General features: G+C 39.2%; 1 protein-coding gene across 2 annotated transcripts in view; it reads right to left on the bottom strand.

The window, feature by feature from the left end:
* Positions 1-17,128, bottom strand: part of NAPB (NSF attachment protein beta) — a 36,963-nt gene that overhangs the window by 6,146 nt on the left and 13,689 nt on the right. Inside the window, exons 3-7 of one of the 2 annotated variants that reach the window (XM_006757252.2) lie at positions 13,687-13,803; positions 11,115-11,161; positions 10,890-10,967; positions 5,970-6,025; positions 5,717-5,801 (exon numbers count right to left, since the gene is read on the bottom strand). In XM_006757252.2, coding sequence (XP_006757315.1) covers positions 5,717-5,801; positions 5,970-6,025; positions 10,890-10,967; positions 11,115-11,161; positions 13,687-13,803 — 383 coding nt within the window. Of the gene's footprint in view, positions 1-5,716; positions 5,802-5,969; positions 6,026-10,889; positions 10,968-11,114; positions 11,162-13,686; positions 13,804-17,128 lie in introns of those variants that run through there. The other variant, XM_015559726.1, reaches the window with a different exon arrangement.

Below are 17,128 nucleotides of genomic sequence, written 5' to 3'. Positions count from 1 at the left end.
TTAATGCAGGTTTCTGGGGCTTTGTTTAGCTTCTATGTTTGTTACAATGTTTCATGCAAGCTCAGAGGCGGGTAGCAGCAGGTGGGGAACGTTGGAGTCCTCCGTCACTGAATCAAGCAAGCCTCATGTTAGTTTCAAGCTGCCTGGCTGCCATCTTGGCTGGCAGTTAATTTGCATATCTCACTGATTAGCCAATGGGAAGGGTAGCGGTTGTACGCCAATTACCATGTTTCTCTTTTATTAGATAGGATAAGAAATAATGACTAAAAATTTCCCAAATTTGGTAAGAAGCAAGAGCCTACAGATTCAAGAAGTTTAGTGAAACCCAAACAGGATAAAAGCAAAGCTATCTATGCCACACCACATTAACTTCTGAAAACTAAAAGTTAAAGAAAAAAATTTGAAAGCAGCCAGAGAAAAATAGCCTCTTATTTACAGGGGAAAATCAATGTGAATAATAGCCAACTTTTTACCAGAAACCACAATGGCCATAAGTGGCACTTTTTCAAGTACTAAAACAAAACAAAACAAAACATCAACCCAGAATTGTATACCCAAGGAAAATATGCTTCAGGAAGGAAAAGAAAATCAAAACATTCCCAGATAAAGGAAAACAAAAATATATGTTGCCAACAGACCTACCCTAAAAGAATGGTAAAAGGATATTCTTTAAGCAGAAAGAAAACAATAAAAGACTGAATCTCAAAACATCAGGAAGGAAGCAAGAACACAGCAAACAAAATGTGGTGAATACAATGAGCTTTACTTCTCTTGAGTTTTCTAAATTACGTTTGATGGTTGAAGCAAAAATTGTGGTTATAAAAGTACATAATGAAAACATTTAAGACAGTTATATATTGAACAGAGAGTAAAAAGAAAGGTAAGATTTCTATATTTCATTGGAAGTAATAAAATGAAATCCCCATTAGCCTATGATAAGTTATACAAATGTAACAGCTAGAGCAATCACTAAAAAAGCCATACTCAAAAACACTACAGGTAAGGCACCCACTGGAAGGCAGGAAAAAAAGAAAACAGAGAAATGTAAAACAACATAAATAGAAAACAAATATAAACTGGCAAACATAAGCCATAATATAACAATTCTATCTAATAAAAGAGTAATATGCAAATTGACCATCACTCCAACACACAACATGGCCACCTCCATGTGGACACAAGATGGCAGTCAGGGGATGGCAATTGGAGGCGATCAGGCCAGCAGGGGAGGACAGTAGGGAGGGACCAGGCCTGAAAGGGAGGGCAGTTGGGGGTGACCAGGCCAGCAGGGGAGGGCAGTTGGGGGCAAATCAGGGCCAGCAGGGGAGCAGTTAGGTGTTGATCAGGCTGGCAGGGGAGTGGTTAGGGAGTGATCAGGCTGGCAAGCAGAAGCAGTTAGAGGCAATCAGGCAGGCAGGCAGGCAGGCGAGTGGTTGGGAGCCAGCAGTCCTGGATTGTGAGAAGGATCCCAGATTGGAGAGGGTGTAGGCTGGGCTGAGGGACAACCCCTGCCCCCGAGCACAAATTTCATGCACCGGGCCTCTAGTAATTATAATAAATGTTGTCAAAATATGCTAATTAGCAAAGTGAATTAAAAAGCATGACCTAACAATAAGCTTCTCATAAAAAACTCACTTCAGCCCTAACCAGTTTGGCTCAGTGGATAGAGTGTCAGCCTGCAGACTCAAGAGTCCCAGGTTCGATTCCGGTCACGGGCATGTACCTTGGTTGCGGGCACATCCCCAGTGGGGAATGTGCAGGAGGCAGCTGATCGATGTTTCTCTCTCATCGACGTTTCTAACTCTCTATCCCTCTCCCTTCCTCTCTGTACAAAATCAATAAAATATTTTTTTAAAAAAGAAAAGAAACTCACTTCAATTACAATGATATAGGCAGGTCAAAAGAAAAAAGATGCAAAAAGACATATATAAACATTAATCAAAAGAAAGCAGGAAAGGCTGTATTAATATCAAAAAAAGTAGACTTCAGAGCAAAGACAATTATACTATACAGGATGGGGCAAAAGTAGATTTACAGTTGTTCATATGGAAAATAATACAACAATTAATAAAGAGTAATACAAGAATAAATTCTGTTTTGCATACTCACAACTATAAACCTACTTTTGCCTCACTCTGTATAATGATAAACGTGTCAACCCACCAAGAAGACATAGCAATCCTAAACATGTATGCAGCAAGCAACAGAGCTGCAAAATATGTGAAGCAAAGACTGACAGAAATGAAAGGAGAGAGACACAAACCCACAATAATAGTTGCAGACTTCAACACTCCAAGCTCATCAATGGATAGATCTAGAAAGGAAAATATATAGAACAAGTATATAGAACTCAACACCATCAACCAAGGAAATCTAAGTAACATTCACAGGACATGCCACCCAGGAACAGCAGAACTACAGAACATATGCCAAGAAAGACCATATTCTGGGCTATACAACCAACCTTGACAAATTTATAAAAATTGAAACCATAGAGAGTTTTCCAGCAACAATGGAATCAAACTAGAATTCAACAACAAAAAGATAACAGGAAAATCTCCAAACACTTAAACTTCCCAACTCATTCAATGAGGCCAGTATTACCTTGCTACCAAAACCAGACAAACACATCACAAGAAAAAAAAAAATTAAAGATCAGTATCCTTTATGAACATAAATGCAAAATCCTCAACAAAATATTAGCAAAATAATTTTGGCAACTTACAAAAAGGATTACATGACTATACAGTTAAGGATTAATTTGTCTAAAGTGAGGTCTGGCCTTTGTCCACGACTCCTGGGTGGTAATTTCTAAATCCTTGGAATGTCCTGCCTGATAAGAGTCAACCACATCTACATGACTGACCCCCAATAAAAACTTCAGACACTACATTCAGTGAGCGTCCCTCCTTGTCCATACTCTACACATACTTTCACACATTGTTAGGTGAAGTGCTGTCTGTACAACTCTACAGGGGGAGGACAACAGAAGGTTCCTTACTTGGAACTCTGGACCCTACCCTATGGCAGGCACCTCTTACTTTAGCTGATTTTAATCTGTATCCTTTTTATAATAAAACATAACTGTGAGTATAACAGCTTTCACTGAGTTCTATGAATACTAGAGAACTACTGAACCTGAAGATGTTCTTGAAGTCCCCTAAATGCTGCAATGACTAAGATTTGTCCCAGGAATGTAAGGTTGGTTCAACATATAAAAATCAATGAAATATACTATATTAGTAGACTTAAAGGATAAAAAACACATGATCCTCTCAATAGATGCAGAAAAAGCACTTGGCAAAATCCAATACCCTTTGATGATAAAAACAGTTAAAGTAGGAAGAAAAGAGAACTTCCTCAAACTAATAAAGGACATCTATTAAGAAACCCACAGCTATCAATATACTTAATGCTGAAAAGCTGAAAGCTTTCTTTGTAAGATGAGAACAAGGTGAGGATGTGTGCCCTTGCTACTTCTATTTAACATTGTATTGGAAGTTCTAGCCAGGACAAATGAAAGAAAATGCAGTAAAGGGCATTCAGATTGCAGAAGTTATGAAACTATCGCTATTACAGATGACATGATTTTGTATATAAAAAGTCCACAAAACAAAAATTAGAGCTAATAAATAAGTTCAGCAAGGTTGCAGTATATAAAACTAGCATTTAATAATCTGAAAAGGAAATTAATAATTCCATTTATAATAGCATCAAAAAGAATAAAATACTTAGGAGTATGTTTAACCAAAGAAGTGCAAGACTTGCACACTGAAAACGATAAAACACTGAACAAAATTAAAGACCTAAATAAATGGAAAGGCACCTTGTGTTCACAGACTGTAAGACTTGATGACATTTTCCAAATTGGCCTATAGATTCAATGCAATCCCTGTCAAAATTCTGCTGGTTTCTTAGCAGAGATTGACAAGCTGATCCTAAAGCTCATATGGAAATGCAAGAACTCCAAATAGTCAAAGCAATCTTTAAAGAAGAAGTTGGCCCTGACTGGTGTGGCTCAATGCTTACAAGTGTACACAGAAGAAAGGTTGCCGGTTCGATTTCCAGTCAAGGGCACATACCTGGGTTGCAGGTTTGTTCCCTGCCCTGGCTGGGTGCACATGCAGAGGGCAACTAATCAATGTATCTTTCATATCAATGTTTCTCTCTCTCTTCCCCTTTCTCTCCCTTCCACTATCTCTAAAAATCAATGGAAAAATAATCCTTGGGTGAGGATGGACGGACGGACAAACAAAGTTCCTTGGAAGACTCTCACATCTCCCGACTTCAAAATGTACTACAAAGCTACAGTAATCAAACAGTGTGATACTCGCATAAAGACAGACATACATATCAGTGGATTAAAACAGAGAGCCCAGAAATAAACCTTTGCATATTGGTCAATTTTCAACAGGGTACCAAGACCATTCAATGACAAAAGGATGGTGTATTGAACAAGTAGTGGTGGGAACACTGAAAATCTACAGGTAAAAAAGAATGTAGTTGAATCCTTAACTAAGACCATATACAAAGCATTAACTCAAAATAGAAGGAAGAGCTAAAACTATAAAACTCTTAAAACAGGGGGAAAGCCTCATGACCTTGGGTTTGGCAATTTCTTGGATATGACATGAAAAACACAGGCAAAAAAAGAAAAATTTGACTCAAGAAAAACTTAAAACTTTGTGTATCAAAGAACACTAACAACTTAGTAAAAGGGCAACCCACAGAACAGGAGAAAATATTTTCAATCACTTATCTGATAAGGGATTAATATCCAGAATATATAAAGACTATCTAAAACTCAATACCAAGAAACAAATAACCTGTTTCAAAAATGGGCAAAGGAATTGAATAGACATTTCTCCAAGGAAGATATATGAATGACCAATAAGCACATAAAAAGATACTCAACATCACTAATCATTAGGGAAATGAAAATCAAAGAAACATTGAGAGACTGCTTCACACTCATTAGGATGGTTCTCAAACAAGCAAACAGAAAACAACAAGGATTGGTGAGGATGTGAAAAACTGGAACCCCTGTACATTGCTGATAGGATGGTGAAATAGTGTGGTAACTGTGGAAAACATTTTGGCAGTTCCTCAAAAAGTTAAAAATAAACTTGACACATGTCCCAACAATCCCAATACTAGGTATATAGCCAAAAGAACTGCAAACATACGCTCAACAAAAACTTGAACATAAACGTTCATAGCAACATTATTCATAATAGCCCCTAAATAAAAATAACCCAAGTGTCCATCAGTTGATAAATGGATAAGCTATGGAATATTACTCAGCTTTGAAAATGAATGAATTAATATATGTTATAGCATAAGTGAACCTTGCAAAAAATTTTACTAAGTGAAAGAAGCCAGTGACAAAAGGCCACACATATTGAATGATTCCATAGGTATTAAAGGCCTACAATCAGCACATCTGCTTACACAGACAATAGATAGTCTTTCCAGGGACTGGAGGAGAGAATGGGGCTTCTTTTGGAGATGATAAAAATGTTTTTGAATTAGGAAATGGTGATGGTTACACACCCTTTGTGAATATACTAAACACCACAGACATAGTACTCCTTAAAAGGGTGAATTATATAATGTGTGAATTAGTCTTAATAAAAGGAAAATTAAATTTAAAAGTAAAAAAAAAAGGATTCAGAGGAAATTCTGCTGGAAGTTGAACAGACAGCAGTAACCTCACCTGCTCATAGATCTCGATGGCTTTCTGGTATTGCTCAAGCTGGGCAGCATACGCTGCCACCTTTAGCAGACACTTGTTAGCTGAACTGAAATCAAGAACCAGAGCAAAGTAAGTAGCAGAGATATAAGTGACAGCCCATACACTCTCATTTGGTACAGTACAGTACGTTTCGCTAACAGAGGATAGTAAACATTTATCTTTTATCACACTTGACAAAAATCCATTTAATTATGTTAAGAAAAGTAATACTTGCCTGTTGGATTCTTCTCCTTTGTAATAATCAGCTGATTGTTCATAATGTGCAATAGCCTGAAAACACACACATCTTATTCAAACTACTTGTTTAAAGAGTTGCATTTAAAAAACTACGCTTGCATGGCTTTTTCTTATAGATAAACCTACCCCAATAGTAAACCTTTCACAACTTGGCCTACTTTATTCAGGGATCACAAAAATGCATGCACCTCTCGAAGCCCGGCAGCAGACTGCTCGCTGTCCATCAAAATCTCTTATCCCCCTCCCCCATGGCAAATACCCAGCTACACCACTTCCCTAGCCTGTACTGCAGTTAGAGAAGCCATGAGACCTATTCCTTCCAATAGAATATAAACAAACATGCTGTAAACTACTCCAGGGTTGGTCCAAACATCTAACTCTGTATCCTTCTCCAGGCCTTTTCCCTTCTCATGAGCCAGAATGGCAATAGCCAAGTCTAGAGTGGCAATGGAAGCCACGAGCTAAAGGTGGCAGAACTTCTGTCAGCCTGGTTCCTAACTAATTACAAAGGGCAGAATGGGCTTTAAATCCCATGCCCCACCACTGCCAAACCCAGAATAGCTACCCTGGATTGTTATTTTTGAGATATGTGAAGCCCTATTAAATTTAGGTTTAAGGCTTGCTAAAGCAGCACAGATTATCCTCACTAATAACATACGTGTCATCTAGATTAAAGGTCTTGTTTTCACTCTAAAATGTGTGGTGCTGAATTAACCGTCAAGTGGAAAAGAAAGAGTGCAGGCTGGAAAGCTCGAAGCTCTGGTCCTGTGGGGCATAGATTCAGTGAAATCAAGCATATGACAATTCAGAAGGCAAAACATACGCAAGCTCACTCTTTTTCTTGAGGACACCCATGCCTTTGCCCAGGACTCCCTCTCTTCTCTAGAGCAGACTTGGGCCTTTTTGCAGCAAGCAACAAGGTAATTAGTTTGGAATGCTCAGGAAAGTTTTTCAATGAATTTATGATTAATCAAAAATAATCTTCTTCGAATTGTCCTAATTCTCAAGTGTTCAGCACTAGTTTGCACTGTAATAAATAGGGAACATAAGAAACATGACCGAATCTTTTTGTAAAGAGTATCAGTTATATAACTTCTTCCTAAGAGGAAATGTAGCTACTTTCTTCCCAGTTCTTACAGCACCCCAGCACTCAATGAATAGAGTTGGGTTGAACCACATGGAACTACTGTTTTGGAAGTTAAAAAAACAAAAAAGGCCCAATGTCAACAATTTGGTTTAGCCTAATACTTATTAAATAATGATACTGGTTCAGCAAAATGTTATAACTGTAAACTTCAGCTAGGTTTATTATAATAAAAGAAAACTTTTAAATTTAGTTTTTAATAATGCTAATTAAACCAATAATAAAAAATTATGGTTTTCCCAAGTTTTGACAGAGACTAAAGTTGAAAGGAAAGCTTATCTACTGGCTTAGAGAAGTCTCAGAGTAAACAGGTCGGCCACATGTTATTTTTGATTTTCCACTTAGTTTGGAGTTTTAACAAGCAGTGAAACTTATGAAGCATATGCAGAACCTTTCACACTAGAAATCAGCACACTGTCAGTTATAGTCCCAAAGACAATAACATAAAAAGTAGAATAAAGCAACCAGTAATAATAGCACACACAGCAATAAATCCAGAAACAACCCAGCTGATTATCCTGTGATTTAAGTAGCATGCCACAGGGATCACAAGACTCCTTGGGAGAGCTGGGCAAGTGGCACAGTGCTGCAGAATACATGGATCCTGAAATGAAACACAAGGCTTTCTAGGACTGCACCATCGTCACTAAGGCAAATGCAATTTCCAGGGTTCAAGCTTAAGGGTCCACTTTGTAGGTAAAATAGCTTTAAATATGGGACTGATTCTTTTAGAACACATACCCCCAGACAGGACCTAACAGGAACCTGACACGCTACATGTAATAGTAACAAACAGAGTACTAAATCATGTCCTCTAGGGACTTAGGACAGAAATGAGTCATAATTCCTCTGGACCGTTTAAAAAGGACCTATTTATTATTTGGTTCCATGTTTTACTTCGTGAAGTCAAAGAAGTAATGTGAGTTTATGAAACTTCACTGTTCACTATCTAAAATCTGTGAATGAATCAGACGACATATAGAGGCTAGTATTAAAAGGAAAGAAATTCATTTGTTAGAAATAAGATATAAAGTCCTTGGTGTAACTGATTTTTTCAAACTTAAACTTCATACACCAACCAAAATCTGATGGACCCACCAGAGAGAGACACGAAGGCAATGTTTCTAAACATAGCAGGTCAAACATCAGAGAACACAATGAGCTAATCCCGTGTGGTTGAGTGATATTCTTAAATTGCTTTTTAAAAAAGAACACAACAATGAAAAAAGATGTCACCTACTGGTCAACTTGCAGAATGGCAGGAACACTGTGGGTAGTGAGTAATGGAAGTTTCAGAAGCTGCGTGGCAAATCATCAACTTTTTTTATAAAGAAAGAAAACAAGAGTTCACCTTAAGTCATTTTATTCACCCTCAATTTTAAGGAAACCCCTGTGGTGAAGTGGTTGCCCGAGCCCAGGTGCCGAAAGCCGGTCCATCCTTGCTGCTTGACACAGTCGCTACAGGGAAGAAACATCTGCACAGCATGTTTCAAGGGACCTGGGGTATATGGCATACTGTTCTTAATATGTTTGCTCCCCTTCTTAGCGCTATGTGTTTTAACCAAGGTCACCTCTCTGGGAAAGGTTGTTTCCCAGAAAAAAAGAACCTCGCTATGGTGATCAACTGAACACAGTCTCCGTGTTATTTCTTCTTCACTGACTCCGTCCACACCTTTGGGAACCCCTGGACCTGCTGGGGCTGGACCCCAACACCCAGGTCCTGGCAGCAGAGATGGCATAGAGCACTTCAGGCTTCTGCCTCCAGAGTGCTCTTCTGACCACTGTGAACAAGGAGTTGATGCAGTGGCTTCAGCTGGCAAGATGATACACAAGTGCTCATCTCTCCAAGACTGAGGCCACCCCGATAAAGACAGGGAGAAGTGCTGAGACTTAGGAATTTTGAGGACAGTGCCCACAGAATTGCTCACAGGTTGGATGTGGAGAAAGAGAAAAGGCAAGTATGCCTGTGGAGAGGGAACATCAGGTGGGAAGGAAGGCCAGGTCAGAATTCAGTTTTACACACGCTTGCCTTGAGACTACAGTAGAGAGGTTGGTAGACATGGGGACATAGGAATCTAAAGCTCGGATAGAGGTCTAGGCTGCAGACAGATTTGCAAGTCCTGGGATACAGACAGTACTTAAAGTTGTGATCCTGAGTGAGTACAGACAGACATACCGAGGGAGCAAGACGGAGAGAAGACAACGACCCAATTCTGGGGTCACACTACAGAGTGAGAAGAAGAAAAGGAACCAGCTAAGGAGTCAGGAAGAGAGCGCTCAGTGAGGTGGCCAGAGAACCAGGTGGGTGACGTGTTCCAGAAGCCAAGAAAGAAGTAAAACAAAGGAGACGAAGAATGGCAACTGTCCAATGCCACAGCAGGCACGGGGAGTGCCACAACCACTGAGATAGGAGCCAACTGGAATCTTTCAGTATGTACAGTGTTCATTATTCTGAGAGTGATGATCTCCACTACACTTCTCTTTCTGATTCACACCTGTGTCACCCGCAGTACTCGGGAGGACAGCTTTACATAAACATTTGTCTCCAGTCTGAGTTGAGGCAGCCTCTGAAGTGTGCACAATGTGTTTTCCTCTCTCCGGGGTACACTCCAGCCCTGCAGGAGCTCCCCTCACTGAGAAGACAGCAGGAGATAGGACAGTGCTGGGCCAGCTTTGCGTACGCTCCACTTGTTCCAGTCTGAGTGAGCATAGGCAGTGGAACCATTGTGAGTCCTAGTTTTTCCATAGCCATAAAGCTGAAATGTGGTAACATTCATGGCATGCTAACAAGGACAATGTTTGGAAAACAGTATTTTCTCAAAAGGTGTTTCCTTCTTCCTTTTTTCTTCTGATACTAGAGGCGTATCTTGTTTTATTGCATTTGCTGATATTGCATATTCATCAACATAAAAAAATAACCCAACCAGCAAACAGAGTAGGACTCACCTTATCATCTGAATGCTCAGGTAAGTTTTTTAGCAATAAAACCTTTTTATTAATTAATGTATATACACTGTTCTAATAGACATAATGCTACTGCACACTGAATAGGCTACAGTAAATCCTCACTTAATGTTGTCGATAGGTTCTACCACCTGAAGTGAAATGACATAACGTAACCAATTTTACCATAGGCCAATTAATATACACAAGAGTTAAGTTCCTACAGTATCTCATCGTTATAATGGAACAACGCTGAACGAACGAAGCTATACTAGGATGTGCTGTATAGGGTACACATAGCTTTCATATGCACTTGGAAATTCACATGTGTGACTCACTTTATTGGGCTTTTCACTTCATAGTAGTGGTTTGAAACCAAACCCATGATATCTCCAAGGTATGCCTGTACTAGTCTAAACCACCACGTAAAAAGCCAGGCTTGAGTGAAGCCACGTTGGTGTTCAGCTACCTTCTTCCCCAGGCTTCAAGGCCTGAAGACAAAGATGTGCAAATGCCCACAGTACTTAAGCTTCCTTCCCAGGCCACAGAAGCCTCAGCAAAAGAGATGAAGATTCTAACATGAATCACATAAGCAGACACAGCAAGTAAATTTTCACTAACTCTCATCTCAAATATTTACTCCAGGAAAACAGTTCCTCTACTCCTTAGCCACCAAGCCCCTAAAACTTCCACGTGTAGCCATGCATGACTGTCACGCTACTCCATTCAGCTCTGCTGAAAGAGGCAAGAGTCCCTGGAGTCAGTTACCTGCTTCACACCAAGGTTATGAGAATGTGACCCATCGCTTACCTTCTCGATGTCTACAAGTTCAGTCTCATAAATCTCAGCAATAGTAATGTGGTGTTTGGCTGCGATTGTAAACCTTCCCTGGGGGAAAACAAAAAACAGAATTACATTCCTGTTTTACCTATTTTAATGACAATCAGTTTAGGAACAAGATAAAAAAAAAAAAAACAACTCTAAGCCATTTCAAGGAGTCCACCCCACAGTCACTCAAGCAAGGTAATGTCTTACCATGTCTGTGTAAATGTCGATGGCTGCATTTAAGCAGTTGATAGCCTCTGAAGCGTAGGCATTTAAGAAAAACAATGAAAAATCCATTCAGTCAAAGAGGGTTCAAGTGAGCCTATTTTCCTAGCTGCTACTAGAACATTAAGGAGGTCCCATTTGGGGCAGAGGGTGGGCATATTCGTTAATGAGAAACAAACACGAATCATACACAAATCCAGGCCCCCTCAGCATGCTCTGTCTGTAGCAGCTGCAGTACAACTTAGGGAGCTGGAGCTAGAGTGGTATTGGCTCGGTTACTCTTAATCTACAAGTGAGGACTCCATCCAGGGGAGAGATTGCATTATAAAGCAAACAAATGGGACTGTCATCAACACCCATCATTTACACCTGCTAAAACACAAATGTAATTGTATTTTTCAGTGACATCATGTATATACAGTATATTAATTTTGGAAGAATGTTCTCTATAAGAAAGATGACTTCAATAGACTACTCTTCATGCAGCCAAAATCAAAGCACTCTGAAATCCCTGTTCAGACAACTCTTAAGTCAACATTTTGTACAATGTTAAAGATACTAACTTTTGGTGTACTAACATACACACAAAAGGAATAAAAAAATCTAGTAAGTGACAGTGTTGATAAAGTATATTATTTTTCCAAAAGTTAGGCTGTGTTCAGAACCAACACACCATCACAAAATGGTGGTATTTATAATTCTGGCACATGTCTGACAGCTCTACATTTATTGCTTCTAGAAGAGAGGTGGCAGAGTAAAAAGGCCTAACTGAAAAATCAGAAAGTAGATGAACAAAAGTTAAAAGCAATTTCCTCCTAAACTATGTAAGAAATGTGAATTCACTGTCACTCCCTTAAAACTACAGGAAAATATAAAGAGAAAAGTAAGCTATCTATGATCCCACTCAAACCCACTCTCATGTTTCCAGTATTTTCTAGGTGCATTTTTATGTGCACAGACTTTATTATGAATTTGAGATCTCAATTCTCATGTGGTTCTTCAGTTACCATGTAAACATTGACCAGGTCAATAAAGATTCTCTGAAATCAAGGACTGTAGTAACTGCATCATATTCTACAATACTGATGTATTATAACTTTACCATTTCTTTTTTTAATATATAAATAAATATATATAGATAGATTTCACATGAAAAGAGAGATAGAAACATCAAGATGAGAGAGAATCACTAATTAGCTGCCTCTGGAATGCCCCCTATGAGGTATTGAGCCCACAACCTGGGCATGTGCCCTTGACCAGAATCGAACCTGGGACCCTGTAGTCCACTGGCTAGGGGTAACATTCTTATCTCATTGCTTATTTAGGCTGTGTTCAGTATTTCACTTTTGGAAATTAACCGTGGTCAATCTCTACACAAAAGCTCTTGAAAATATCTTATTTCTGTATGATATAATCATAAAAGTTGGAATTTCTGTTAAAATAGACTGCTAAAAGAAAAAAGAGAAATCCCACAGCTACCAGTGTATGTGTGAGAGGGAAGGAATTAATGCTTTTAATTGTTAAATGTGCACTCCTCTAATTAAAAGAAATATAACATTTGCCAAATTTTACCACTTTAAATATCCAACTTCGCTCTTTCCTTAAAACAAATACTTTGAAAAATATTTTAAAAAGTCAGATGAATACTGTGTAAATAAGTTGATTTTTACCAGCGGATACTGCCCTGACAGGGTAGCTCTGTTGGTTAGTGTTGTCCTGATATGCTAAGGTTGCCAGTTCGATCCCCAATCAGGGCACATATAAGAATCAACCAATGAATATATAAATAAGTGGAACAGCAAATTGATGTTTCTCTCTCTCTCAAAAAAAAAACAAACAATAACAAAAAAACCAACATCGGATATTCTAATTTCCCAATAACTGGATCTTAAAACGCGCTAAGTATTTAAGAGTGAGGAAACATGGCGTTTCCTCTAATAAGCAATATACATATTCATAAAATTAGGACATAATAAGTCTTAGATGAAATTAAAGCTAATTTCCAAAAAGTTCTCCAAAATGCAATATAAATGAAGTTTAAGAAAATGCTATTAAGCAACTAAACCACCAGGTTAAATTTAACATATCTTCTCTTCATTAAAGCTGCAAATGATTAAACAACAATTCTTAAAAGTTACCAAAATCTCTATTATTCCAAAGTACAAAAGTTTATTTTTATCAGCGCTCTAAAGGCCCAGCAGTATAACCTGTGAAAAAGGTCACCAACTTCAGCCCTACCATCCTAGAGCAGCGATTTTCAACCTTTCATCTCATGGTACACATGAACTAATTAGTAAAATTCTGTGGCACACAAAAAAATATAGTATACTTTTTACTGATCTGACCAAAAAAAGGTATAATATTGACTGATTCACACCAGATAGCTATTGTTGCGTTGGCTACTGTCATTTTTAAAATTGGACAATATAAGAGAAAAGAGCTCAGTGCCCCTATCTATAGTCAGGTACTGCATGGTTTAATAAAAATTACTGTGGTTCACCAGTATGCCACGGCACACAGGTTGAAAATCGCTGTCCTAGACAGAGGTGTGTCTTACCGTGAGGGTCTGCCTTTTTGTAAGCATTCCCAGCATCCACAAAGCTGGTGGCAGAATCATGTTTGCTCTGAAGCTGCATATGGAGTTTGGCTGCCTGACAAAATGCATTTCCTGCAGCTGAGGAAGATAAATTATTACAATTAAACAGAGAGGAACAAGTATCCCTACAGAACAGCCCATGCCCTAAGTGCTAGAAAGTTCCATGCCACTGAAAGAAGTATTCCAGTCAGAAGCACATGGAAATGCAATCAATGCATCTTAGGTATATATAAAAATAGTCAGAATCAAATCAAACAGTGATAGAAGCTTCTCTCAGCCACAGAAGACCTCCCAAGTGGGCCCTAGGCCAGTGGTCGGCAAACTGTGGCTCTCGAGCCACATGCGACACTTTGGTCCCTTGAGTGGCTCTTCCACAAAATACTGACTTCTGCGCATGGGCCACGAAGTTTCAATCGCACTGTATGTGCACGCCCGCACGTGGTATTTTGTGCAAGAGCCACACTCAAGGGGCCAAAGAGCCGCATCAGCTTCCATTCAGTAGCGACAGCCTAGTACCAGGCCACTCAATTTTATCCCACAGCTCATACTGAACACTGACTGGCAGACTGAAGCTACAAATGCTTAACGAAAGGTAAAACACTGAGGTCATCTTTCTATCTTACAGTGTCCCCTGGATTTAGTTGTAATTGTTGAAGAAATTGCTAATGAAGGCTTCATGGACAAAGGAAGTTTCTTAAAGAGTGATAATTAGGCCTTCAATTGTGGAATCCAAAGTTTTTTCTTAAGTTCTGGAATAGGAAAGTTAGTACTAACAGGGATGGAGAGGAAAGGATTTGTTCCACTAGCAAAAGCACAATTAAGAATATCACAAAACCTTTTGGTATTAAAAAAAATGCACAATTCAAAAACACACATAAAATAGTATCAGGTGCCTAAGTACCCACTGCTTGTATTTCTGGGCAAGATTTAAAGAGTGCCCAGGAAGTTTTGAAAATATTTAACCACCAGCTTAGAAGGGAGAACACTTCCTTGATGAATCATGAGGGGTTCCCAGAAGAGGCGCCAATGCCACTGCCAGGGTAGGGGTAGGCCCTGAGGTACTTGGGGCAGCAGCTAACTTCTAAGGGACAGTTCAGGAGCGTATCAGCTGAATGGAAGCTTTGATGGGCTCTGCCCCGGAAGAGTGTGGTACTAACGTGGATCCCCAAGTCAAGTGCTTAGACTGGCTCCAGTTATATGTGTTGGTCATTATCATTATTACATGCAAATCTAACCTACAACCAATACCAGCGGTTTGGTATGTTTAAATGTCATCACTTCCTTTATAACCTACATCTTCCCTCTTCTACCAGTAACTTCATTTTGTGCAGTTTATCTATGCTGACTGTCCCAGAACCAATGACGGTCCATCCTTTCCTCACTGAGTATAATCCCACAACTCCAGGCTCTCTAGGGCTGGCTCCATTTCCCCAGACAATAGTAAGTGTTTTGATTTTATCATTTCATGCTCCAAAGCTAATTGCTGGCTTTTATCATTTAGCTCTTCCAAAACTAATTGCTGGCTTACTTTTCCACTGAGCACTCATTCTAATCACTGCTAACAAATGCCACTCGATTTCCCCAAACTTAAAAGTGTATTTAAAGGAGCAGATATTAAGCTAAAGTCATACAACTTCTCAAGCTAAATTTCTTCACCTGTCAAACTGGTCTAATACCTGCCAGGATGATCTCTCAAAAGCTCAGTATCAATCAAACTAGCTTAATCTTTCTAACTTTTAAAACTTGAGATGCAATGATGTTATGATAACCACCACTGCTACACAGAAATAATTTCACAGAATCTAATATTTAGCCATTTACTACATGAGTCTCCTGAGCGTCTACTATGCTGCAGGCACCAGTCCAGGTCCTGCAGGTATAGCAGAGATGAAACATCCTGGACTTCTATGGTTTACATTCTAGTGAGGCGACAGTATATAATAAAAACACATACACAATATAAATTAGTAAACATTTTTAAATTAATTTTGCTAGATAGTGAATTGCTATCTTTTTTTAAAAATATATTTTACTGATTTTTTACAGAGAGGAAGGGAGAGGGATAGAGAGTTAGAAACATCGATGAGAGAGAAACATCAATCAGCTGCCTCCTGCACACCCCCTACTGGGGATATGCCCGCAACCAAGGTACATGCCCTTGTCCGAAATCGAACCTGGGATCCTTCAATCCGCAGGCCGACGCTCTATCCACTGTGCCAAACCGGTTAGGGCTGAATTGCTATCTTTAAAAGGGTTGGCCAGAGAAGACCTCACTGAGAAGGCAATATTTGAAGGAGATAAAGAGAATCAGCTACACTCTATTTTGAAGAAAGAGTGCCAAAAGGGCTTTGAGGAAGGAGCCCGGCGAATGAGGGGAGTGGGTAGGAGATGAGGTACGAGACAGGAAGAGTCAGGGATCAGAGATCAGGTAAGTCTTAGAAGGCCACTGTTCAGGACTTTAGCTCTTATTTGAAATGACATAAGCTGACATGTTTGAATGGAATTACTTTGGTGGTTCATTAAAACAGATCAGGAAAAAAATGCAGAAGCTGAGATATCAGAGTAGGCAAGAGATGATGGGGGAGGATAAATACAAAGCCTCTTTAGGTATATTAATGTTATTAGCCTCTCTGAAATGGAATTTCCTTAGGTTAGAAAAGCCGTGGGCAAACTATGGCCCGCGGGCCCTTTGAAATGAATAAAGTACCCTTTTATGTAATGTTTACTTTGAATTTATACTAGTTCACACAAACATTCCATCCATGCTTTTGTTCCGGCCCTCCGGTCTAGTTTAAGAACTCATTGTGGCCCTCGGGTCAAAAAGTTTGCCCACCCCTGGGTTAGAACATTTGATCACCAGATAAAACAAGTGGTCTTTTTAGATAAGACCACTCCTCCCCCTACTATTACAGGCCCTGAACAAAACAAAAGATGTGAATGCTGAGATAATATTCCTTTCTCCTCCATTTTTTTTGCAGTAATTTATAATTTAGGCATAAGTGTATTTTGAAAACATATAACATGACCTTTTTATCTAAAACTAAACCTACAAAAAAATTTTAAAGCCAGAAAAAGACCTTTCATATTCATCTAGTTCAACAGCATTTTCTTCATTGAAATGATTTTTAAAAGCAAATGGGTAAACCAACCTTAAGCTTACACAAAGTTTTGTGTCAATTATCTATAATAATCTATAATAATAAAAGCATAATATGCTAATTAGACCGGACAGCTGGACGACCTTCCGGACGAAGCCGCTGTGGCTGCGAGGACTGAGCCCCTTGCACGAATTTCGTGCATCGGGCCGCTGGTATCTTAATAGAGCTGAGGGTGGAAGGAATAGGAAATGGGGAAATGAACCTGTAGAGGGCAAGGACCCCACTGTAGGCCAGGGTGCAGAGAC

This window comes from Myotis davidii, unplaced genomic scaffold (genome assembly GCF_000327345.1).
Source record: "Myotis davidii unplaced genomic scaffold, ASM32734v1 scaffold435, whole genome shotgun sequence".
Lineage (NCBI taxonomy): Eukaryota > Metazoa > Chordata > Mammalia > Chiroptera > Vespertilionidae > Myotis > Myotis davidii.
This window is presented reverse-complemented; position numbering and strand designations above follow the sequence as displayed.